This window comes from Natrix helvetica, assembly GCF_964273705.1.
Source record: "Natrix helvetica genome assembly, chromosome: 3".
In the NCBI taxonomy this organism is placed as follows: domain Eukaryota; kingdom Metazoa; phylum Chordata; class Lepidosauria; order Squamata; family Natricidae; genus Natrix; species Natrix helvetica.
In genome coordinates, this window is record NC_138549.1 from 116,737,771 (window position 1) to 116,762,478 (window position 24,708).

Genomic DNA, 24,708 nt, shown 5'->3' on the forward strand with positions numbered 1-24,708 from the left:
TTCAATTAACTGTTGGTTCAGTGCAAATTTTCAAATATGTGTGGATAGTACTTTAATGCATCGTTTATTCCACATTCTACTGTTAGTAAAAGGACAAGCTTGTCTCCTGTGTTAGTCTAAAAAACCAAACGATTCCTTATAATGGTGATTTACTAGCCATTTGTAAAACATGAAAATATTTTTGGTAGAGTTTGGGGCTTAAATCTTCAAATGTAATAAAGAATGAGTTAAGCAAGAACTGAAATAATAACTGTTCTTAAGTATTCACAAAGTTTAAAAAGGTGGGTAATGCATCTGAATGCAAAAAGGGTTTTAAAAGGTGGATAATGCTCTTCTTACCTATTCTGGGCAGATTCTACAAGCTGGCATATCTGAAAAGCAGCTAATGCTGTTTTAGGCATTTGCTTAAAAACAAGTGCTAGTCTATACATCCGAAAGCCTAATAAAGCAGGCAGCTAGACTGCATGGAGAGCTGTAATGATTTCACAACATCTGCTGAAGATATAGACGTTTGAAGAGCAAGGAATACAGCCAAGTACCTGACCTTATGAACATTAGGATGTTAGTGCAAGCTAATCCATGTAAAAAAGCTTTTCCGTAGTTCCCTTGGTTAAAAATAAAGCATTTCTTTGAATGGTTAAGGCATATGATTTTGGGGGGAAATTTACAAGGCTGCTTGAAACCAGCTGTCTTCTCATAAATGCATTGCCATTACCCAAGAGGCATTGTGTGAGCATGAACACATAAACAAAGCCTTGTAAAAGAAAGTGCTTTCTTAAGCATTTGGAAAAAAATGCTTCATCTACAGTGTAAAGGTTCTATCCCCAATGGGAAAATTTAATACATAATTTTACAAACATTTAAAAATAAATCCATAATCCATTCAGGCTGCTGCATATTCTATTGTGTCTTTTTTATGTCTCTTTAGCAGCTCTGATTTAAGTATTGCGGCTTCAAGAAAACAATTTATAGCAATAGCATTATCTGTGATCCTGAGCTGTATGGTATTTACTTCTAACTACTGTCCCATACCAATTTCATCTTTTGGTTGTGGGCTTTGGAAGATTTAGAAAACAAACTTTTCACAATCTGAAGAGGCACAGACTTTCCACTAAGGTACAATTTGTTGTGGCACTCTGGTAACCAAGGCCCGTCATTTGAGTCGCTCTGTTTATTGAGCATTTGGATGTATGCTATTATGTAGCCTGTCATGAAGGCATCAAAGCCAGCCCGGTGAATACTCCCTTGTGAACAATTAGATGGCGCTACGTTATGTGTGACAGGCAAAGAGGTCACTGCAGAATCACTCTGTAACTGGGCTTTTGGCTCTGGGCCTTCGCTTCCTATTGCCTTTTCCTGCTGGAAGTCTTTGACTGGTGAAGAAATGATACTCTCATTGTCTGTAGTACTGGCAGCATTCCCATCAACACTGGCATCAACTGCACTGTTGGAAACTAGTTCTTGTTCCACTTCCATTGAAGTCTCCCCATTACCAGACACTCTTTCTGCATCTGCACTATCTACAATAGGAGCAATCAAGTTACTAGGGCACGACTGTTTGGAAGGGGAACCTTTTTCCTTATCCCAAGCCAACTTCACATCATTCAGTTCAATTTTTGTTGACTCTGCTAAGTTCTTCCGCCGTTTCCATTTTTGTTTTCTTGTCTTCCGCTTCTCTTCTTTCTGATTCTCATCCTCATTAATTATTAGATCAATATTGTGAGATTGTGTACAGTTCAACCCATCTGGGCACCAGCCATAAGCCTGGGAAGGAGAATGAGAACTATTAGGATAGATTTTAAAAAATTCTGAGAATTTTGCAATGATTGGAATCCAGTCAACCTTTCCTAGATAGCAGTACTAGGCATAATCACTGATTCTAAACCTCCTCACTTGGATCCCAAGATAGCTCTTTCCTAAATGAAGCAAAACCTCCAGTTTAAAAACTATTTAATTAAAAGAAATCTGGATTCCTTGTAACATATTTCAATGGCCAAAATAACACTTGAAAGGCTGATCTAACAAGACAGACTTATTTTATCTGGGATAGCTTCTCCTCATAGTCTGCATCTAACATTTGAGACACTAAAACTGTTATTTCCAATTTGGTTTTATAGACAATTTTTAAGATCCTCAAATGTAGATCAAAGACCCAATTAAATAATACTTAACCGAAAATGGCTGGCAGATGACAATTTTGTTAGCAATGTCAGTTTGAGCCTGGCTGACATCAGCCACAGAGCAAAACCGGTATTCAACATAGGCATCTATGCTGGCAGGATAGCTGCAGAATTCTATGCTGAGATATGGTTTCTTGGAGTCTTTCAATCTGAAGTTTTCTCGTTTGCTGAAATTCAAGAGTAGTATAATAATAGCAAATATATGGGGATAATCGGTAATTTTTCAGGACTCGCTTTTCTTTTACCCGGTCATACAAAAAGTTAAGAGAATTGAGAAAAAGAGGTCAACCAGAAGAAAAAGTTCCTACCGTGTTTCCCGGAAAATACGACAGGGTCTTATATTTTTTTGACCTTATTTTTTGGGCTTATTAAAGGAGAGGGCTTATTGTTTTTGGGTTGCCAGGCGGCTGCTCCCTTGCGACCGGGCTCCCGAAGAGCCGGCCACAGCCTCAGGGTTGAATGGCTGTGTTGCGCTGTCGCAGCAGTAACACAGCAGCCATGAGGTGACCATTTCTGGTGCCGGCCGCCGCTTGTTTTTTTTTTTTTTCAGCTTTCAAAGCACAGAGGATGGATGCCGCTCTGGAAGTACGTTCTATGGTAGCGTACAACCATAGAGCGTACTCCCAGAGCGGTATCCTACCTCCGTGCTTTGGAAGCCGCAACAGAGTACGCTCTGTGGTTGTACGCTCTGCAGCCCACAACCAGCAGAGATGCCCTGGCTCTGCAGGTACTGTAGAAATAGCCAAGGGCATCGTGAGCCTGCGAGTCGCGTGAGCAGGGAGCAGAAAAGCCGCTCGCGCAACCCCCCTCTCCGGCCATGCAGAGCCCCATTCACTCACCTAGGGGCATTCCAAAGGCGCGAGCCACGGGAGGTGGAGGGCGGCGAACAGGCGCTCGCATTGCTTGGTGCCTTCCGGGTACCGCTAGATCGGTCAGTGGCGCTGTGCCCATCTGGAAAGGGGGGTTGCCGGGCGGCTGCTTGCAAGCGTGGTCACCTTATGGCAGCTGTGTTGCTGCTGCGACAGCACAACACAGCCATTCAACCCTGAGGCTGTGCCAGACTCTTCGGGAGCCCGCTCGCAAGAGAGCAGCTGCCCAGCAACCCCCCCCTCTTCGGCTGGGCACAGTGCCGCTGACCAACCTAGTGGTACCCCAAAAGCACCAAGCAACGCGAGCGCCTTTGTCCCCCACCTCGTTCCCGCGGCTTGGCACCTTCGGGATACTGCTATGTCAGCGAGCGGTGCTCTGCCTGGCTGGAGGGGGGGATTGTCCAGGGGGCTATTTTCGGGGGTGGGCTTATATTTTTGCCCACACGAAAAATGTGGCAAGGCTTTAGTTTCAGGACAGGTCATATTTTCAGGGAAACACAGTATCATTCTATTTCATTTTACCATGCTAAGCAAGATTATTCCTGTCTCCTCCTCATGTTTTCTAGGACACATGGAGAACACAGAAAGCAGATAGACATGCAATTCCTGCCATATTTTAGTGTTATTCTGAATCAGTAAAGCCATTGGTAATCATAATGAATGCTAGTTAATCTGATGTTTTCCCTTCCATATTTTGACAAAAGAAAAACAGTTCTTAAAAAGAACAGTTAAAAGCACTACATTCAATTTAAATATTTGCCCCGAACATATACATACATGGAATGATCTATAAGTTGCTTGAAAACTGACCAATCAGTATAAGGATAATTATTTTCTTAACCTTCAAACTACTTGGTCGTATGGCTATTGGAAGCTTTTTAAATATAAACAAAAAACAGGAGTGGAGCAATGCACCTCCAACATCTGTAAGGGTTTGTTAAATGATACATACCACTTCTTATAGGCATACTCTAGGTAAGAAGCTACAAAGCGTGCCTCGAATTCTGAGGCATATTTCGTGTCATAAATGCCAGCTGGGAACATCTCTGAAAGGTCAGCAGTGAAAGTGCCCAGATTGTCAGGTAAGTGGGCATAGAAGCACTGGTAGAGGAAAACTAAATCAATTAGGCCATTGTGCAGAATGATCGGTTTTCTTGCTCGAATTATTTCCAGGAAAAAAGTACGAATTGTCTGACTCCGATTTTCATTTCCCTGTGAGTAAATAAAATGGAAACAATGTTATTTAGGCACTTTCCACTATGGAAAGTCCTCTTCTGACGGTCCTTTAGATTTGGATAGACAAATGGGATGCCAGAAGTGATCCCTTCTAGACCTATTATCGAAAGAAAATACAATCTAATCTAAAGTATTGCATAGGCCCGTAATGGTGAACCTATGGCATGGAGCCAATTCTGAGGGCACGCAAGATGTTGGTCTGTCAGCTCCAGTGCGCACGCATACACTGGCCAGCTGATTTTCAGCCTTGATTTTTGGCCATTTTTCGCCCTCCGGAGGCTTTCTCCTGAGGGAGAAAAACGGCCCAATGGACAACCCGGAAGTCTGTTCCCGAACTTCCAATTTGCATGTTGAGCCATTTATTACCCTCCCCAGGGTCTTAGAAAGCGTCTGGAGTCTGGGGAGGGCGAAAAATGGACCTACCAGGTCCATTGGAAGTTGGAAAACGGGCTGTTTCTGGCCTCTGCAGGGCCTGGGGGTGGGGGGGAGGCCATTTTTGCCCTCCCCAGGCTCCAAGAAAGCCATGCACACATGTGCGGGACAGGGTCACGCACACATGTGCGGGACAGGGTCACACACACATGCGGCATGGCGTGGGGGAACATTAAATTATGGGGGTGGGTATGTGTGTGTGCGGGCATGCTTTTGGCACCCGAGGCAAAAAAGGTTCGCCATTACTGGCATAGGCAATGCTTACCATTTGCATAGATGTAAGTGTGCATCTATTATCATATGAGAACTTTTTGTCAAAAAGCTTGGACTTGGGTTGGTTTCTAAAACTGATGTTGAGAATAAACTTTCACCAAATTATGGGACAAAATATTCTGTGAAATCTACTAGGTAAGAAGTCCAAACCTATTTCCCAGTTTCTTTCTTATATTTCCATCAGATTTAGCCCTTAAATTAAGGAATCCTTGTACCTTATCATTGCCCCTATGATAGGGAATGCCCTGAGAGTACTGCTTGTTGAAGTCAAAGCCATGTTGCACCAGGAATTGGACTGACTGTGGTTCAATTACATAATCATCCATACACAGCAAGGTCAAGTTGTAGATCTGGGAAAGATATGTGTTCTCTGTCTGCAAAATAAAAGCCAATCCAATGAAACTGAAGGCCATAATTACTATTGCGTTGGGAATATGATCTGTCTCATACATACATTCGTATACATTTATATGACATGTACATATTGATTGTGCAGAGAGAATCTTCAGCACTGATTTTAGCTACAGTAGGCAATCTTAACTGAGAAAGCGGAACAAAGAATAAGATATTTGTTAGGTTTCTATATTTCTGTCCATTTCTTTTTTGGACAATTGTCTTAAATTCGGGTTCTCTCTCTCTTTTATGTGAATACAATAATACCCCAACAATTCAAAAGTTTCATAAACTAATGCTAGCAACACCAGGCATCATATTTAAATTTCTAAGGTTTGCCTTCAAAATTTATTCTCCATCAGAGGTAGGATTCTCTTGTCCTTACAGAAATATCAACAGAGGGCTAGACACAAAAAGGGAACCATACCTTGTCAGGAAGGCGTTTATAACAAGCAACTCCAAGAGACAAAACAGAGCGTGTTTTAGCAGCATTGCAAACCGCTTTATATCGTTCTTCAATGCACCTGTGAGAAACAGGCAATTTAATAAGAAGCAAAGACAGATAATTTAATCTGCAGAGTGATTGAAAATCCCTGAAAATATCATTAGTATTGCCTACATTGGGTAGATCAGGGGTGTCAAACTCACATCATCACAGTGGTGTCACATGACATATCGGGACTTTTTCTCCCTTCGCTAAACCGGGTGTGGGTGTGGCCAGCGTGTGATGCATCCAGCCCATGTGCCAGACGTTTGACAGCCCTTGGCTAGATGGACCAATAATCTGATCATTATAAAGCAGCTGCCAATATTCGATATGATTTCTGATCTGATGACAGAATCTTGTCATTAACCTGAATTATATCCCCTAACTTTAAACATGACAAAGAACCTTCCCAATTCCAAGAGTATTAGACCTATGTACTGATGCCTATAGCTAACATAGTCTATGTTTTCAGAAGGGCCAATTGCTTAAATAATCCCATCTTAACCAAGTCATCAATTCCATCTAAAGCTTATAGCTATTGAATGCTTCTATCTAAAAATCTGACAGAAGTATATTAGGTAAATATTGTGAATAAAATATTTGGCCCAACATTAAGAAATTGATCGTTCAGAATTTGGTATCACCTTTACCATAATACTTCAGAAGAAAAAGAGTGGTAACACAGTACTTACTGATTCAGCAAACTCTTCCTTGTTCCAAGCCCACTAAGTTCCTATGGATAAAGATAACACTTTCAGTCTTCAGTAGAAGATGCAACTGCATAAAATAATTAGGAATAAATTTTATCTTACTCTCAGGAGTCTCATTGTAATTTCCCTTTTCTCTTGTTCCAAAGTTAAAACCAATAAAGAGCAGTTTTACTTACTGTGTCAACAGCAATAAAGTTAGAAGTTTTGATAGCCAAGAGCATGGATGGCCAAAGCTCCTTGAAATTATCATCCTGGACATCAATGACGGGCACCCTTAAAGAGGCCATTATAATACAGCTATTGGGAACAAAACGCATAGGATCAGTTATTTTAATAATCCAGTTCTTAATTTTTGTTTTGGGGAAACCATGGTGAAAAAGTAAAATCAGCAAAAGGTTGCCAACTAGTCAACTTAAATAACTGATACATTTTCTGTACCTACACTATCTCTTCCATCAAAGCTCAAAAAAGTAAAGTTAACATGTCTGAATTGCAAGAACCCACACAACCTGCAGAAGATGGCAGAGATACAGAAAACTTTATTTGCTGCCATCTACCGTTCGTCCGGATTTTGTGCAGTATTGATATGTTACCTCTAACAAAAAGGTATTGCAATGGCCAATGTCTAAGCGGGAGCAGTCTGCGTTCGGCAGAGCTATCTTCTCTGCATTCCTGGGTACTAAACTACCTGGGGGAAACCATATAGGAGAGAAAAATTAAAATAAACAAAATCCCGGAACTCACATTCAACTGTATCAATCCCTGGAAGTTTTCAAATTTTCTATTATCCTTAAAAGCTTAATAGAACTCGTCTGCCGCAGATATCTTAAAACTTCCGGCGCGTTGTGAATTTAGGGGTCCTTTCCCTGCTGATGGCGCATAAACGTAGCTGTCTATTTTAAGCGCCTTTCGTGGGATACTAGCGCAGTTATGTAAGATTATCTAAACATGAGTCCCATTCAGTATTCCAGCTTCCCTAAACCAGATGCTTTAAAAGTTTTTCGCACGCGGTGGGGTAATATGTTTAGCAACTGTGGGGCTTTCTGCAGATTTTTTTAAAAAATTAAAAAAAATTAAACCCAACTTCCGAGGCCATCAAAAATGTTCATTTTGCGGCATTTTAGGGTAAACGCTACATTCAGCCCACTTTGCAAGCAGATCCCCCACCAAGCCGAGAATAGATGCATGCATTTAAAAATTATCTTTACAATGTCATAGTCGGACTTGGCAGCGGGGAAGTCTTTTCAATTCAGTCTTTTCCAAAAATTGCCGACTGGGAGGAGAGGTTTTCCATTGCGGGAAAAAAACAACTCGTTTTTTTAAAAAAATCAGCGGTATAAGCATAAAATATGTGAATTATAAAATAATATCAAGCCAGGCAGTCACACTATACATAAGCATAAACTGGCATGCTGACATTTGGTTGTTTTTTTATCAAATGAACATCACTAGCTTAACAAGGATTAATTCTTTTCCTAACAGGCTTTAGCTACTAAGATCTTAGTTTTTCAATCAATCGCCGGGGGGTAGGGGAGAAAAGTGAGTTCCACGTAAATAAAACCTGGCGGTATGATTTATAAAACGATCTGGAAAGAGAGTTATTCCCTGCTCCTCCCCAAACGCTTCCGGCGAGTTAAAACTTCGCGCCTCCAAATGGCAAAACCTGCAGGACAACACAAACTAAGTCTCGGGTCTATTTGCTGCTTGAAATATTGATTAATTGCAGGGCAGCTTGCGAAGAACCCCGTCTCCACTCTCTCTATTAGAAACACACTTCTCTGTACACGGAGTAAGAATTACGTTAGAAAGTGCATTGCCTCCGGTTGTTGGAAAGAAACACGTGAGTACCGTAAAATCCTTAAATTGTCCTTTACATTCGCTTCTGCACACAGAGGGACACTTATCGATAGAAGAAAAAGTAAGCACTGGAGAACCCAGGGGCTTTTGTGCTTCCTACAGTAGCACTGTGGTTGGTGGGCGTTGTACATCCCTGTCCTTTTCAATCTGCTGTTTGTGCAGTTCGTGGTTTGTTCCGTTTTTGTGCACGGTCAGCCGGTAACGTTTCCGTGACGGCTCTGGGGCTACAAAGAGCCGTACAGATGAGAGGGAAAGGGGAAAAAAGAAACGTTGTATGCCTCCTTTGAAAGGACGTCTGTTTTCTAATAATTGTTCCATTTGTGAGCGTGTAAGAACAAAACAATCCTCCTACACGGATGTTGTTGGCACGTGGTGAGAGGAGCCGACGGCGTTGTTAGGCATGGAAAGTTAGAATAATCTGCATTAATTTAGGTTATTGAAGGGAAATCACACTCTTCGAAAAATGGGATTTGGTTGCCACAGGGGAAGATTGCCTGGTGTACTTTTATAGATAGATGGTAGGTAGGTAGGTAGCAGTGACCTGCGGTGAGGTTTATGGCTGGTGAGGCACTGATGTCATCAAATGATCATCATGAAGGGAAGACTGTGACAACTTTGATCTTTGCAAGCGTGCAAGCAAAATACCCCAGGATCACAGTGGCGGGGACAGCAACTCCTTCCGCCATGCTGCGGAGAACAGCCACGCTGTGCAGGAGGCTCCTCAGCGCTAGCCTCAGATCAGCACGAGCTGCGGTCCCCTTCATGTTGGCTCAGGAAGGAAAGGAATGGGACCGCATGTGCAGGAGGCTCCTCAGCGCTAGCCTCAGATCAGTGCGAGCCGCGGTCCCATTCCCCTCCTTCCTGAGCCAACATGAAGGGGACCGCGGCTCGCGCTGATCTGAGGCTAGCGCGGAGGAGCCTCCTGCACAGTGTGGCTCTTCTCCGCAGTGCAGCGGAAGGAGTTACTATCCCTGCCACCGTGATCCTGGGGTATTTTGCTTGCACGCTTGCAGAGATCAAAGTTGTCACAGTCCTCCCTTTTTTAGAGGCTTTTTTAAGCCTCACCTCAGCACTCGCCTTTTCCCTTTTACATTTTTTTTCTTTTCATGAGAGCGGTGGGGCTCTGCCTCCCCTGCCTCCCCTGACTGCACATCACTGGTAGGTAGGTAGCAGTGGTGGGTTCCTGCTGGATCGCACCGGATCGCGCGCGCTCCCTTTCAGCGCTCCACCTGGCTTGCGCGCTCCCTTTCAGCGCTCCACCTGGCTTGCGCGCTCCCTTTCAGCGCTCCACCTGGCTCTCGCGCTCCCTTCCGGCGCTGAAACCGGAAGTACAGTCTTGCCCCGCCCCTGGCGAAGCAACGACGCCTGTCTGCGCTCCACCAGCTCGGCTGGGAACGGAGATGTTTCCTCAGCGGAGCGGAGCGCCTGAAAAGACTTTTCAGGCGCTCCGCTCCGCTGAGGAAACATCTCCGTTCCCAGCCGAGCTGGTGGAGCGCAGACAGGCGTCGTTGCTTCGCCAGGGGCGGGCAAAACTGTACTTCCGGTTTCAGCGCCGGAAGGGAGCGCGAGAGCCAGGTGGAGCGCTGAAAGGGAGCGCGCAAGCCAGGTGGAGCGCTGAAAGGGAGCGCGCAAGCCAGGTGGAGCGCTGAAAGGGAGCGCGCAAGCCAGGTGGAGCGCTGAAAGGGAGCGCGCGCGATCCGGTGCGATCCGGGAGGAACCCACCACTGGTAGGTAGGTAGGTAGGTAGATGATAGATAGATAGATAGATAGATAGATAGATAGATGATAGATAGATAGATGATAGATAGATAGATAGATAGATAGATGATAGATAGATAGATAGATAGATAGATAGATAGATAGATAGATAGATGATAGATAGATGATAGATGATGATAGATAGATAGATAGATAGATAGATAGATAGATAGATAGATAGATAGATGATGGATAGATAGATGATAGATAGATGATAGATAGATAGATAGATAGATAGATAGATAGATAGATAGATAGATAGATAGATAGATGATAGATAGATAGATGATAGATAGATAGATAGATAGATGATAGATAGATAGATAATAGTATTTCTCCTTACAGCATATTTTTTCGAATTGCCCACATTTGTAATTTTGTGATTATCTGTTTGCATACTAAATTTAGTACAACTCAGAGTATTTATATAAAGAGTTGCACTAATTGTTACATTTAGATTTGGAAAGCGTTTGATTTAATCTATTGATAACATACTTTATGCTCTCCCTAGCTTGGCAATGAGTAAACGCCAAATGTGCAGCAATCTGGGAAAATCCAAAAATCATCAAAGAAAGGTGAAAAAAGGACTTGTACTTTACGAAGGTAATGGAACTACACAAAGATTTTGCTCAAGAAACAGAAGAATAAAAAGAGTAGTACTGTATTTTTCCAAAGTCTCAACTTCTTTTTTTGTAATGTGACCAAAACTGGATGCAGTATTCCAGGGGTGTGGTCTTACTAAATCATTACTAAGGATTTAGTAAGACCACATCTTAGAATACTGCATCCAGTTTGAGCCTGGAAAAAGTGCAAAGAAGAGCAACTAAGATGATTAAGGGCCTGGAGACAAAAACATATGAAGAATGGTTGTAGGAATTGGGTATGGCTAGTCTAGAGAAAAGAAGGTCTAGGTGTGACATGATAGTATTCTAGTATTTGAGGGGTTTCCACAAAGAAGAGGGAGCCAACTTATTTCCAAAGCACCAAGAAGGCAAGACAAGAAACAATGGAGGGAAGCAACATGGAATTAAGGAATTAAGGAGAAACCTCCTAACAGTGAGGACAATTAATCAGTAAAACATCTTACCGTCAGCAGTTGTGGGTGCTTCAATACTGGAGGTTTTAAAGAAAAGACTGGACAGCCACCTATCTGAAATGGTTAGAGTCTCTAGCTCGAGCAGGGGGTTGGACTAGAAGACCTCCAAGGTCCCTTCCAGCTCTATTCTGATTGATTGTAGTGAATAACATTAAATATAATTTAAAGTGTAATTATCATCTTGGGATGATCACTCCTAACTTAATCTTTTATTTGATTATACATTCTAATAAATTGGAGAGTGAAATTGCAAAAAATTCAATTCCAAATTGATTGCCCTCTCAATGTAGCCCTAAGAAATGCTAACTTTAAAATGTGAATTTCTCTTTACTGTAGAAGTGCCAAGTTCCCCGTCTTTATTTCACACATTCAGTGATGCAGTTGAAATCAGAGACTTCCAGAAAAGACTGCTATCTTGGTACAATAAATGTAAACGAGATCTACCATGGAGGAAACTGGTATGGAAAAATAAGGAGTGGTTCAGAAATATTTTGTTTTCTTTAAAATAAGGAGATTGGGTTTTCATTCTTCCTGTTCGTCTATTGCAGGCTGCATCTGAAACTGATGATGACAAACGAGCGTATGCTGGTGAGAGCAATCATTCATCTATTTCATCCAAGTATATTAAATGCAAAAAAAAAAAAGTGGTCAATTCTCATCAACCGAACAAGTGATTTGATTGGCGTTTGATTATATGTTGATTTGGGTAACATGTATTTGATTATATATTGTTTTTATTAATATAGTTGTTAAGGGGCATATCTCTTTTATCCTGCTTCCTTGATCTAGGTATCTTTAATCCACACTCTCTGATGCTGCTGTTTCCCCTTTGTGCTTGCAGTGTGGGTATCGGAGATCATGCTCCAGCAAACTCAAGTGGCTTCAGTGATTAATTACTACAATCGTTGGATGCAGGTGATGCGCTGAGCTCCTTTCTTTGTGGCAAATTCACATTTACATTAACCAGCATTCTGGGTTCTGAATGATTTGTGCATCTGTTCTGCTTTGCAGAGCCAGTAAATAAACACCTGTTTTTCTTTGTGATGTAGAAATGGCCAACCTTGCAGGATTTAGCTGAAGCTTCATTAGAGGTAAAAAGATTTTCAATATGTTTATGAATATAAACTTAAATATAAACTTAAACTGTCTACTGTGGACCTCACACCATTCCTAAGAGGTCTGTAAGTGGGCGTGCATAAGCGCACTAGCGTGCCACCATCCCTGCCCTACTGTCCCCATTTATTTGTATTCATTTCATGTGCTCCTCTCCATGTTTATACTTATGCCTGTTATCTCGTACATGTTTGACTAAATAAAATAAAAATATGCACACATTTATTAACTGTAAAGCAAAAAGGAAATTTATATGGGTTAATTTGTTTTTTTTCTTCCTCATTTCTGTTTGAGAGTAGGAAGTGAATGAATTATGGGCAGGCCTTGGCTACTATTCTCGAGGAAAAAGGCTCCAGGAAGGTGCCCAAAAGGTACTTTAGTTTAGACAATATTAATGAGTTACTGGGTGAATGAGTTTGGCGCTTAACTTTGGCAAGAAGATAGTTCTATTTATTTGTTTTATAGTCACTTCACAAATTGAGATTGGGCGGCTAATATAGGATTAAATCCAAGAACAAGCTAACAACAAAGAAAAAAAACCCAACCCCTGATTCCACTAGAATTGGGTGGCCAATAAGTTTAAATAAACAAGAACATCCAAGAGTAAACATTAGTCATTTTCACATTCCAATCATTATAAATGGGTTCATCCAACACATTGCCCTACGTCAGGCCTTCAAGACCCTACATCAACATGGTTGGGAACATCTTAAAGAACTATTAGCCTTCAACAGCATGTCTGAACCTCTTAGAGACGTGTTTTTTAAATAAAAACATTCTTGTGTTGAAAATACTAGGGATACAGCACAGCCTTCTTGTTAGGAGTATAGTAGACATTCAGTTTATTTCTTTCCCTTTCCTTTGATTGCTTTATTCACTGGTCTTTTACAGGTGATGTCACAACTGGCAGGTCATATGCCAAGGACAGCACAAGAACTGCAGAAGCAGCTGCCAGGAGTAGGGAAGTACACTGCAGGAGCTATTGCATCCATAGCATTTGGCCAGGTAATGATGTCATCCTTCTGGTTACTTAACCTTGCTTTAGGGTGCCTATGGAAGATAGCATTGGGCATCCATATCTCTGTTTTGCAAAAATAATCATTCCCAGCTCTCCAAACATCTTCTATCTTAATTGCCCTTTTGCAGCTTTAGGCTTCTTCTATTTTGAACTTGTTTATGTGTTTAGAGACAAAAAAATGGAATCTCTCCTTGTTAGAAGGGCTTAGTGAAAAGATGAAATATTTTCCAGTAGGGTGGAAAAGAACCAGTAAAATGGAGGCTATGCTTGTTGCTTTTATTTTTTAGAAAGAATGGCTCTATTCACATAGGTTTTATGATATACATTAGTCATTAGTAATATCAGTGACATCCAATAATTGAAATTCTTTTGACCAATCACAAAATTACTACAAAATTAAAATAAAGCAGCAATAAAATATAATAAGTGGAACAGGAAAGGTTTATCATGCATGTGCATGCACAGATGCAAATATAAATATTTTGGTTTTAGCTTGGCTCCTGATGTCTACATGAACTGTAAAATGCTTGGAAGGAGGAACAGCCAGTCTTAGCCTAGTATTGAAAATACATCAGTTGCAAACAAGTGTGTTTCCCTGGGGATGGCTTTGCATAACCTGGAGGCCCAACTGAAAAGCCCCTCTCCCTTGTAAACAACCTACTTCCCTTCATGGAAGGTGGAGGAGGATTTGAACAGACATTTCTAAGATGACCAAGCAAATCTGTACACAGCCTATATGGTACTGTGGTCATGAGTATTTTTAAAAGACTCATTGAAATCTATCTCAAGCATAAAAGCTTGTTGGATGATTTTGAGCCAGATGTATTGTTGTTGGGAATTGTTGCAAGAAACAATGCTATATGTGTTAAAGGAAGGGTAAGAGACTGATTTATCAAATCGGGGAGCAGCATTCTTTGACATATACTCTCAAATTGTATTCATACTGTGTGGTTTTGTATTAGTTTTTTTTTTAATTTTAATCCTGTACAGCAGCCCAGTAAGGAAGGTCAGTACTGTTGTTATCCCACGTTTTATAACGAGGCCCCAAAACTGAATGAGTGTAGTTTATTTAGGACCAGTCAAGTAATTTCTTGAAAGGATTTTAAGCCCTTTTTAGTCAATGCACTAAAATTCAAAGCCTTCAAAGTCATGAAGTTGATTCAAACAGGTTGTGGGTACCATTTGTTATCATTCAGCATCTTTCATTTGTTCCTGGACACAAGTTTTCTCAAGTATATGAACTGGTAGGTTTTTCTTCAAAATATACAGGTGACAGGAGTGGTAGATGGAAATGTGACTCGAGTTTTGTGTCGTACAAGAGCCATTGGTGCTGACCCTGCCAATTCAGCGGCTGCAGACGCACTCTGGTAAGGAAATATTTTCATTCCTACAAGGCACTAAGATCTATAAAGCAATAATTCATACAATAGAGCAGGGGTGTCAAACTTGATTTCATTGAGGGCTGCATTAGGGTTGTGTTTGACCTCGGGGGGCCAGGGTGGACATGGCCAGCTTGATGTCACTCGTGTCGTGGTTGCCTGTGGTGATCCGAGCACTTTGCCAGAAAAAAATGAACTCCTGAGCTCCGTTTTTGGCTGCGACAGCCTTCTGCAACCATCTGCCAGCAAAAACGGAGCTCGGGAGGGCCACCTGTTGTGACAGTTTCTGGCAACCCTCCACCCACAGCCCTCCCGAGCTCTGTTTTCGCTGGCAGAGGCACTGCAGGCCGGTCCTTCACTCTTTCCAGGGTGGCCCTGTGGGCCAAGTCTAAGCACCCTGCGGGCCAGATTCGGCCCCTAGGCCTTGAGTTTGACACCCCTGCAATAGAGAATAAAGGGCTTTGCATTTAAGAAGTCCCTTTGAAGTCAAGAGGACTTAAAGGTCTCTGTCCAGTGTAGCTCACTGGGATTGTTGCTGGATGAAATGAAGAGAAATCCCAATTACAACTGCCTTGAGTTCCTGCAGAAGAAGCAAGTTATAACTCACACAAAAATCATTTAGGATTGGATTAAGCAGCGTGCTGAGGAATGAATAAAAGCTATAAAGAATGAAGGTAGCAAACGTAAAAATAGTGCTTGCACTGATAGCTGAATTTTCAGGATACATAATTTCCATGTTTTTAAAATTTGTCCACAACTATGAAGTCTCAAAATCCTTATTTAAATAATGAAATGAAAGATTCTTAAAATGATGTGTTTATGCCATCAGATTCTATAGAGGAACAGTAATTTCTCATTCATTTCTAGATAACTTTTTAAACTTGGGCTCAATGCAAATATTTGTTGGCCAGATTTTCCTGTGGCTTACAGTGAGATAAGTAATGAATTGTTTCTAAACAAAATAGGCTTTTTTCTGTTCTTTATTTAACAAAGGTGCTTATTTGTATATCCCTCCCCATAGCCATTGCCTTGGGCACACCCAAAGTAGGAAGCAAAATAAATCAAGATTTTTGTAGTCACAATATATTGTTGTTGGGGTCATATTTAATATTTTATTCAAGTATTAGGACATTAATATCTTAGTAATAAGTTTTGTCTGTCACGTCATGTTAAGATGTTAGACTTTTACAGAATGGAATAAAAAGATAAACAAGATACTTGCTGAGCAACTACCTTCATTCAGATAGTCCCAGATTTACAACTGCAGTTGGGACCAGAACTAAGACATTACAGTTGTTGAGGGAATTGTGCCCAATTTTACAAAAAAAAAATGTCATTAAGCAAATCATACAGTTGTTAAATGAATCCAGCTTCCCTCGTTGACTTTACTTGTTGGAAGCTGGTTGGAAAGGTTACAAATGGTGATCAGGTGACCACAAGATGGTGCAACCGTTGTAAATATATAGTAGTTACCCAAATTGCAATTGCGACTCTGAGAATGCTGCAAAGGTCATAAGTACAACCAGTTGTAAGTCACTTTTTTAAGTGCTGTTGTAACTTCAAACGGTTGTTAAATGAATGGTCGTAAGGTGAGGGCAGCCAATATCAGATTTTTCTAATAAAAGATCTGGGAGTTATTAAAATAAAAAATGTGACGTTATAGAGGATCATATTAATAACTTAGGTCCAAAATGCTCTAAAATAGTAAACTAATGTCTGACACCAGAGGAAGGATTTGTAATGGTTTTACAGATGATGGGTAATGTTAATACAGATTGTCCTTGACTTACGACCACAATTGAGCCCCAAATTTCTGTTGTTTAGCAAAACGTTAAGTGACATTTGCCCCCTTTTATTACCTTTCTCGCCACCATTTTTAAGTGAATCACTGCAGTTGTTAAGCTGGAACACAGTTTTTAAGTGACTGTGGCTTCCCCCTTGACTTTGCGTGTCAAAAGGTCACAAAAGGTGGTCACATGACCCTAGGGACACTGCGGCCGTCATAAATATGAGGAGTCATTTGCCAAGCGTCTGAATGTTGATCACATGACCTTAGGGATCCTGCGATGGTTGTAAGTGCGAAAAATGGTCCTAAATCGCTTTTTTCAGTGCTGTTGTAACCTTGAATGGTCATAAATGAAGTGTTGTATATCGAGGACGACCTGTACCTGCAAAGACTTAGCAATGACGGTAATGAATAGAATAGAAAGAAGATTTCAATGTAATATTTGACACATTTAATACATGCTCTAAAGCAGAGGTTCCCAACCTTTTTTTTGGCCAAGCATCTCTAAAATCCTGATATCCCCCCCCCCCCCCCGGTGACATATAATTCTTAACTTTACTCAAAAAGTGAACTCTACTCAGCATAGGAAGCCTAAAAGGGCATTAACTTGGTTTAAACAAGGTTCAAATTGCCCCCATTAAAAATCAAATTGCCCCCCCTGTGGTGTGTGAGCCACTGCTCTAGAGGAGGGCATACTTCCTGAAGAAAGAACTTTGGTCGTGTTTTTTGATTTGGAGAAGTTGACGGGAAATCATAGCTGTAATGGGGTTTTGGTATATTTAAGATTCTGTATACATAACAAAACGCAGTACATAATGTTCTCAGCGTGAAGAGAAAACAACATAATTTTTAATGTGGTACTTGTCACTCCACATTTATTTAGTTTTTACTTCATGAAAAAAACATTAATTTAATTCTTATCTCAGCCATTCCATAGAGTGCAGGGTTGTCTCACGTTGTGCCAAGTTGTATGCAATGCAATTTGTGGAATAGCAGGAGATCTTTTGAACAAGTGAACCGTATCTTTTTCTAACTTGAATTCCTCCCCTACAGCATATAGCATTAATGAATAACAATGCTATTGTTCTTAGGGCTTTAGCCCACACTCTGGTTGACCAGACCCATCCAGGTGACTTTAATCAAGCAATGATGGAATTGGGTGCAACTGTCTGTACCCCCAAGACCCCATTATGCATGGAATGTCCGGTGAAACAGCACTGCAGAGCTCTCCATCAAGTAAGGACACCCTGTTTGTTTGAATGCTCCACCCAGATCTGCAAGGATGATATGAGGGAGGCTTTGTTCTTTGTGGGGTGGGGTGTAGTGGTGGGTTCCAGACCGCCACCGCCCTGCAATACCCAGCTATCTGGCGGAGGTCGTGCAAGCGCTGTGCACGCATGCGCAATGGGCCAGTCGTGTTATTAAATGGCCCTGGAACGCGGGCAGGCGGATGGGCCAAACGAGCCACCATACCGCCCGGAACCCACCACTAGTGTGGTGCACTGACTTTGTATCTTAAGCTAAAACACCATATGCACATTCATGTGTGGAGTACATGAAGATTCCAGGAAGACAGTAGATAGGATCACATATGAATCTTGAGGCTGAGAGCGACTACGACCTTCCTCTATAGGCTGGGAATTTAGGGAGTTGCAGTCTTAATATACTTGAACAGCATCATGTTACTTTAGTATGATTAAGGTTGTAGCCTTATGCATATATATTCAGAAATAAGTCACTCTTCAAGATCTTAGATTTACTTTTGGGTGTGTTTGGATAGGCTTGCACTGTTAGCCTAATAATGTTGCCCTAGTGAGGCTTTGTTATATTTGTATTTATCAGCATGTAAATTATTTTTCACAATCTCTTCCACATAGAAATTCTACTACAACTCATTTTGTTTTAAATGTTGGCTGCCTTCCTCAATCTGGGCGTACTCTAGTTCAGGGGTCGGCAACCTTAGAGCCACAAAAGTCCTAACCGGAAGTCCCCCGTTCAATTCTGGAACTGAACAGGAAGTTCGGTTCCCCCACCATAGAGTCTCCTCCTAGCACGGCATCCTTTTTCCTCTACCTGTCCTAACCGAAAGCTCTATCAATTGTGGAGCCAGCTGGGGACAGGGATCCACAGCAGAGGTATGAAAGAGCCACATGCGTCTCCAGAGGTGCAGATTGCTGACCCTGGCTCTAGTTGCTTGGAATTAAACTCCCAGAATTCTTAGTAATGGCCATCATTATTTTAGCCATTGTCTATCCACTGCAGGATGAAGACCTCTTCCGCATGTTCCCAACCAATATGGTCCTGAGCTTTCTTTTGCCAATTGGGCCCGCAATACTTGCGGATGTTGTAGATCCATGTTGTTTCAGGTCTCTTTCATGGATGCTTTTTATTTAGTGGGATCCATTCTATGACTGCCTTGGTCCACCTGCCATCAGTTCTTCTTGCTATGTGACCAGCCCATTTCCATTTCAATTCTTTTACTCTCTTGATGATATCTCATACTTTCATTGTTCTCTAACCCATGTGCAGGTCTTTCTATCTTGTCTTATAATGCTGAACACGTATCTTTCCATGGCTCTTTGCGCAACTCGTAGCTTTTCTATCAATTGTGAAGGTAGTGTCCATGTTTCACCTGAGAAGTTATAAAAATTGAAATTTGCACCTTTGGAGAGTGCATGAGTTTTATTATTTATTTACTACAAAAAAAATTGTATGAGAAAAGCTCCTGCATAACAAGCCTTGCCATCCAATTTTTCACTTGGCTTAATCTTTACTTGGATTGAACCCTAAAATAGGCAGGTCTTGTTGTCCTTCCAGACATGTCTCTCCCTGTTGTTACCTTCACCCTCTTCCTACACTTTCACCAGTACAAAAACCCTTTATCCTTTGCAGGTGGAAAAGCATCGGTTAAATTCCACCAAGAGGCTCTTAGGAAAAACTGCTTCTAAAAACCTCCCTGTGTTAGATATGGAGGAATGTGGTAAGTGCTAATAAAGAATTTATATTACCAGGATGATTGCTTAGACTGAGACTGAGAATTAAGGTTTTATAAAAGCGAGGGAGACTCAGAACTTCATTCCCAACAAACCTCTTGCCATAGACATTGCTTTGTTATCCTGATGATGCATAAGAAGGGACATAATTGTGATCATGCTCTCAAATCAGCTGATTTAATCCCCCAAAAGAAATTGTATTTTTGTCTTCGCATTACCTTCATTATTAAGGCTTTAACAATGTCCTTGTAGGGATTGAATGTGTGATGTGCTTCCAAACAGCCTATTCATTTGGAAAGTTTGCATCTTTAAACTGAGGTTGCCTTTGCTGGAGGAGACATTCAACTTTCATTTTTGAATGTAATCATGGGATCTGGAGGTCATGGCAAATGGATAAAAAATAACATCTTTGCGTAATGCTTATTTTATACTTGTTAACATTGCTGTTTTAAATGTATTCTGTTCGATTGTGTTGTTTATTTAGTCTTTCAAGGCTTTCTTGGGAAGGAAGGTTTGGAGGTTGGTTGAACTTTGTCACCATGGGATTGGCAGAGTCAGAGGAACTGTGGTTCTTCTTGCCAAGCCAAGCCTTCCTGTCCTAGATGTCCATGAAAATAGATTATAATGAAGCACTACTCCTGCTACCATCAGCATTTCAGAGTTTGGCTGATCGCCTATTGCTTCCTTCTCATTATCAGCTGCTGTCTCAGGGAGTTGTTCTCTCTGCCTGCCTCCTTCAGTACCATGGGAGCCCAGCCTTGGTGTCACTAATTTCCCAAGAAAGACTACCAAGAAGCAGCCCAGAATAGAACATACAGCCACATGCGTGCTACAGAGGAGATGCAGTGATGGGAATCTAGAGTACTTTCTGGTGAGGAGGGCCAGCTCAGGTAACCAGCTGAAGAAGGAACCAATAAAGCTAAGCATTGTCAACTAATGTTACATCTCCAGCTCTAGTTCTGTAGCAGTTATAGAAATTTGGATCTTGACCATGAAGTATCTTTTTGTCTAGTTTTTTAAAAAGAAGAAATTACCGGAAGGATTGTTTCTCTGAAGGTTTTTAGGGGCTTTTCTTAGGATAAAGAGGCCAATTTTATCTTGGTAACTTTGAATAAAGGTAAAGGTAAAAATAAAGGTTCCCCTTGCACATACGTGCTAGTCATTCCCGACTCTTGGGGCGGTGTGTTTCAAAACCGAAGAGCCAGCGCTGTCCGAAGACATCTCCGTGGTCATGTGCCCAGCATGACTAAACTCCAAAGACGCACGGAACACTTATTACCTTCCCACCAAGGTCGTCCCTACTTTTCTACTTGCGTTTTTTACATGCTTTCGAACTGCTAGGTTGGCAGAAGCTGGGACAAATAACGGAGCTCACTCCATTACGCGGCACTAGGGATTCAAACCACCAAACTGCCAACCTTTCTGATCAACAAGCTCAGTGTTTTAGCCCCTGAGCCCCTTATAACTTTGAATAAGAAACTATAAATATGTGAGCATCTATAGGTCTGAACCAAGAGCCAGTTTATTTGTATGTCCATTCCAGATACTATCCAGCGGGGTGGGGGCCCAAGCATCTTTTGATTAATAACATGTTTTTCCACGCTCATTGAGAAAACATTTGAATAGCGAAGTTTATTGAATTCCTATATCTATGTGAAGGAAAGGCTGCTTTTAACAGAGAATACTCATTCCTTACATAGTTACTGTAGAAATAATTTTACCTGAAAGCATGCAGCATTTCAATAGATTTTTTTTTTGAAGCAGAGAGTTCAAATTGACGCATGTAACATGTTATATTAAATTGCACTGATTAGACATTTTCTTGTAGGTCTGCTAGCTGGACTGTGGGAATTTCCTAGCATCCTCCTTGATCAAGGGCAGGAAAAGCAAGAGAAAGTGATTCTAGCAGATCACCTCTTAGCCTCGCTTGGCAATGACTTGGCAGTAAGGCAACTACAGTATGTCGGAGAGGTAAATTGGATGCCAGATAGGAATTGATAATGCTTTTATAATCAGCCATTGTTAGCCAGTCTTCCAACAAGTTTCTCTCATGTTTTTGCTGTGTCTTGGATCTTCAGCCCAGTTCACTTTGGGGTAGCATTAGCGTTAGAAGTGCTATTGCTAGTTGCAATTATAGTAAAGTATTATAGTAGAGTAAATGCATGGAGCTAAGATGGCTGTGCTACATTTGGGAAATGGTTGTTGGATATTGAAATTAGCCAAGGTTGCAAACAGATAGCTACATAGCAATGAAATTAGTTCTCCCCAAAATGTGGACAGCAGCATTTATCAGTTTATTTTCTTACTAAGGCTTTTAAAATTTGCAAGGTTACAAAAATATTGATCTTAATTTCAATTTTGGCCTTATCCAAATTATTGTAAAGCAGAATATTTTTCCCCATATCTTTGCTCCTAAATCCAGATACCATGTCCCTGCAGCTCCTTGTCTCAAAGCAGAAAAGACTAAAGGTTAGCAAAGAAAACTCCAAGGATTCCTCTCCTTGGGGCAATTAGTTTCTACCTTTACTATTTAGTGTCTTCCTTCTGCCCATCATAATATTGAGTACGGGATCCACCCACATATCCACCACTCCCTCCCCAGGTTCTCCATATCTTCTCCCATATCCGCCAAACATACCTGATCTATTTTTTGAATGTGGACAAAGATGAGGAAAATTGGAATATGAATGTGGAACTGCCAGCATCTCGATGGGTCACCAAAGCAGAATTTCAGATATCAGCCATCTCCACAGCTATGAAAAAGGTACTGAAAATCTGAGATTTAAACAATTTCATGGTGGCATTTTTTGCATTTCTCTAAAAAGTTCTATGTGAGGAATCAATATGCAGGTACTGTAAATGTGTTATATTTGTATTTTGCCTTTACTGTAGGAATACATTACAACTTATGTAGGATCAGTTGTCCATTTTCTTCTATCCCAATCTCCTCCCTTGAGATACCGATTGGCCTGAAGACATCCAGTGAGATTTATGGCAGAATTAAAAATTGCAATTGTTTCATTTCACATGAAGGCCATTTGCTTCGTTGTTCAGACAATGTGCTTCCAAGGAACGTTAATAGAAGACTTCAGTGCACAGAAACTGAAGCCATGCTGTCTCCCCACTTCTCTGTGGAATTAGAAAAGTGATGGAATATGACCGGTACGCCCCAGTACGGGCGTACTAGTGCCTGCTGGAAGCACCAGGTACTGTTCCGGTATGGTGCTCCAGAGGGGCCCCCCTGCGCTCTTTACCTGTATTTGAGCTGTTCGGGGCTTCCACGCACACACACGGAGCGTACGGTGCCTGCGCAATGCTCTGCCGAGCAGCTGGAGCGTCACGGGCGATACGTATGCATGGGCGCGCTGTGTGTGCATGCTGTGCACATTCCCTTGGTGGACGCCCAGCCTCGGTGCACCGTACTCATTGCACCAGGATCCGGAACCCACCACTGAATTAGAACGAATTCTATGGAGACACTCATGCCTGTCAATGTAACAACTTGGGGCCACATTGATGTCTCTACGTTCTGCAGTAGTTGATAAGTTCATGCATAGCCATGTCAAGATTTCTAATCATTGATACATTTGCGAACATTTAACTGATTTCTCAATATATTCGTGCACAGGGTATAAGCATCTTCAAAATGGAACCAGATGTACAGGGTTCCTGAGAACAGAACTTGCTCTTAGTACCATATCCTTTTCAGATATAGGCTGAACATTGCCACATACTATCCACATTAAAATGGCCTTAAAATTATTTGAGTATACAGTTTCTGTGTTCTTTTTCAGGTCTTCAAAGTTTATGAAAAATGGAGCTGTAGACTCAACGATGCCCAAGTGAGTTTATCTTTTGATAGAACCAAGCAGATTTTGCTCATGCCTTGTTTAGCTTCCTGTTCTTAATCTCTTGCCTCTTTTAAAGTAAGTCCCAAAATTGGTCAGGGAATTGACTTGTGGTTGGCCAAGGTACTAATCACAGTAGTGCTTACAGGATCAGGTAGTAGAGAATGAAATAGGTTGCTGTTTGCAGGGTCTTCTCTGTTAAATCTCTACTTGTGTATCATTGTACAGATTGTGAAAAAGAAGAAACGGGACTCTCTCAGGACCAGCCAGTTAAAGCCTGAAGAACAGAGTAGTTCTTCCAAGAAGCTCCTTTCTTTGCATTCGTTTCTTAGAACTGGTCTCAATAGCTGACGGCAAATTCAGGCACAGTATAGAAAAATCATGAAGAGTGTACAATTTTGCACTCTCAGTATTCTGATACAGTATTTTGAAATCTGGGTCAATCTTTTTTTTTGTTGAGGGCTTATGAATAGAGTCCTCTAGGGACATAGGTCTGCCCAGTATGTGTGATATTGAAGCATAATGCTGTGATGTTGTCTTCTGATTTCCTACTGATTTGCTAAATGTCTTATTAAATAAGCACTACTCTTAACCTTACATGCCCAACTACAAGTCGAGTTGTGCCAAAGAAAGCTACCAACTAGCAGATGTTTTGGGATATGGCATATTGAAAGGTGGCAAAGCAAGATGAGGATTATTTTTTAGAGTCAGTTGCTTTTGGGAACAGGTATCTGAATAATCATTGTTTGTCTACACACTGCTATTGCATTTCATGCCATTTTCCTGTATGATCAACTATTTTAATGCTTGAAATGTCTTGTTTTATAACTCTGGCTTCGCTAATAAAACCTTAATGATTGTTTATTAAAAAAACTAGTGAGCTTCCATTTTTAGCTGTTTTCCCAAAACTTATTAAATTTATGAGAATGAGGTGTTGAAAAGTGAATTGATCCCCCTGATTCTTAAATCAAAACACTGTACTGAGTTGTAATCCATTCTGCATTTTAAGGTGATTTGTTTTACTTGTTCTAGCAAGGAGAAACATGACTCTGCTATCCAAGGCAATATATTCAAGAGCATCCAACAAATAGAACTATATTGGGACAAGAAATTGATATGGCAGATATTTATGGGTAGGAAAACATACGGAGTTACCACTTCACCACCACTTTCAGTAGCATTCAGTAACAGCAAGTGGATGTGACCAATATTTCAGTAATAGGAGTAACCACTGTTACTCCTATTAATTCTTTAGATGTTCTTGGATACTTTCCAAGAAC

At 41.1% G+C, this 24,708-nt stretch overlaps 2 protein-coding genes across 4 annotated transcripts; one reads left to right on the forward strand and one right to left on the reverse strand.

The window, feature by feature from the left end:
- Positions 1-813: 813 nt before the first annotated feature.
- On the reverse strand, positions 814-7,844 carry TOE1 (target of EGR1, exonuclease). Of its 2 annotated transcripts, XM_081949048.1 has the most exons (8): positions 7,325-7,844; positions 6,757-6,877; positions 6,563-6,603; positions 5,811-5,907; positions 5,206-5,364; positions 4,002-4,261; positions 2,173-2,347; positions 814-1,764 (listed from the first exon to the last, which is right to left on the reverse strand). In XM_081949048.1, exons 2-8 carry the CDS (start codon positions 6,865-6,867, stop codon positions 1,015-1,017), a joined length of 1,593 nt encoding a protein of 530 aa, XP_081805174.1. In that variant the 5' UTR covers positions 6,868-6,877; positions 7,325-7,844; the 3' UTR covers positions 814-1,014. The 2 variants fall into 2 exon arrangements, with proteins under 2 accessions (XP_081805174.1, XP_081805173.1); XM_081949047.1 differs by lacking the exon at positions 7,325-7,844 and having other exon boundaries at positions 6,757-6,912.
- Positions 7,845-8,125: 281 nt separating this feature from the next.
- Positions 8,126-24,301, forward strand: MUTYH (mutY DNA glycosylase). 2 transcript variants are annotated; one of them, XM_081949049.1, is made up of 16 exons: positions 8,126-8,420; positions 10,707-10,798; positions 11,628-11,749; positions 11,840-11,879; positions 12,133-12,206; positions 12,341-12,382; positions 12,704-12,775; positions 13,296-13,409; positions 14,692-14,789; positions 17,679-17,823; positions 19,480-19,567; positions 20,279-20,470; positions 21,409-21,551; positions 22,183-22,344; positions 23,375-23,422; positions 23,657-24,301. In XM_081949049.1, exons 2-16 carry the CDS (start codon positions 10,714-10,716, stop codon positions 23,777-23,779), a joined length of 1,548 nt encoding a protein of 515 aa, XP_081805175.1. In that variant the 5' UTR covers positions 8,126-8,420; positions 10,707-10,713; the 3' UTR covers positions 23,780-24,301. The 2 variants fall into 2 exon arrangements, with proteins under 2 accessions (XP_081805175.1, XP_081805176.1); XM_081949050.1 differs by lacking the exon at positions 8,126-8,420 and adding an exon at positions 8,464-8,498.
- Positions 24,302-24,708: the final 407 nt, after the last annotated feature.

What these genes read in the sequence shown, in the direction of transcription:
- MUTYH (XM_081949049.1), top strand. Translation starts at nt 10,714, where the DNA reads ATGAGTAAACGCCAAATGTGCAGCAATCTGGGAAAATCCAAAAATCAT. An exon ending in GCGGCTGCAGACGCACTCTG is followed by an intron (nt 14,790 to 17,678) that starts GTAAGGAAATAT and finishes TATTGTTCTTAG; the next exon opens with GGCTTTAGCCCACACTCTGG. An exon ending in ACTGCAGAGCTCTCCATCAA is followed by an intron (nt 17,824 to 19,479) that starts GTAAGGACACCC and finishes TATCCTTTGCAG; the next exon opens with GTGGAAAAGCATCGGTTAAA.
- TOE1 (XM_081949047.1), bottom strand. Translation starts at nt 6,897, where the DNA reads ATGCGTTTTGTTCCCAATAGCTGTATTATAATGGCCTCTTTAAGGGTG. An exon ending in ATAAACGCCTTCCTGACAAG is followed by an intron (nt 5,365 to 5,810) that starts GTATGGTTCCCT and finishes TTTATTTTGCAG; the next exon opens with ACAGAGAACACATATCTTTC. An exon ending in GAGTATGCCTATAAGAAGTG is followed by an intron (nt 2,348 to 4,001) that starts GTATGTATCATT and finishes CTTGAATTTCAG; the next exon opens with CAAACGAGAAAACTTCAGAT.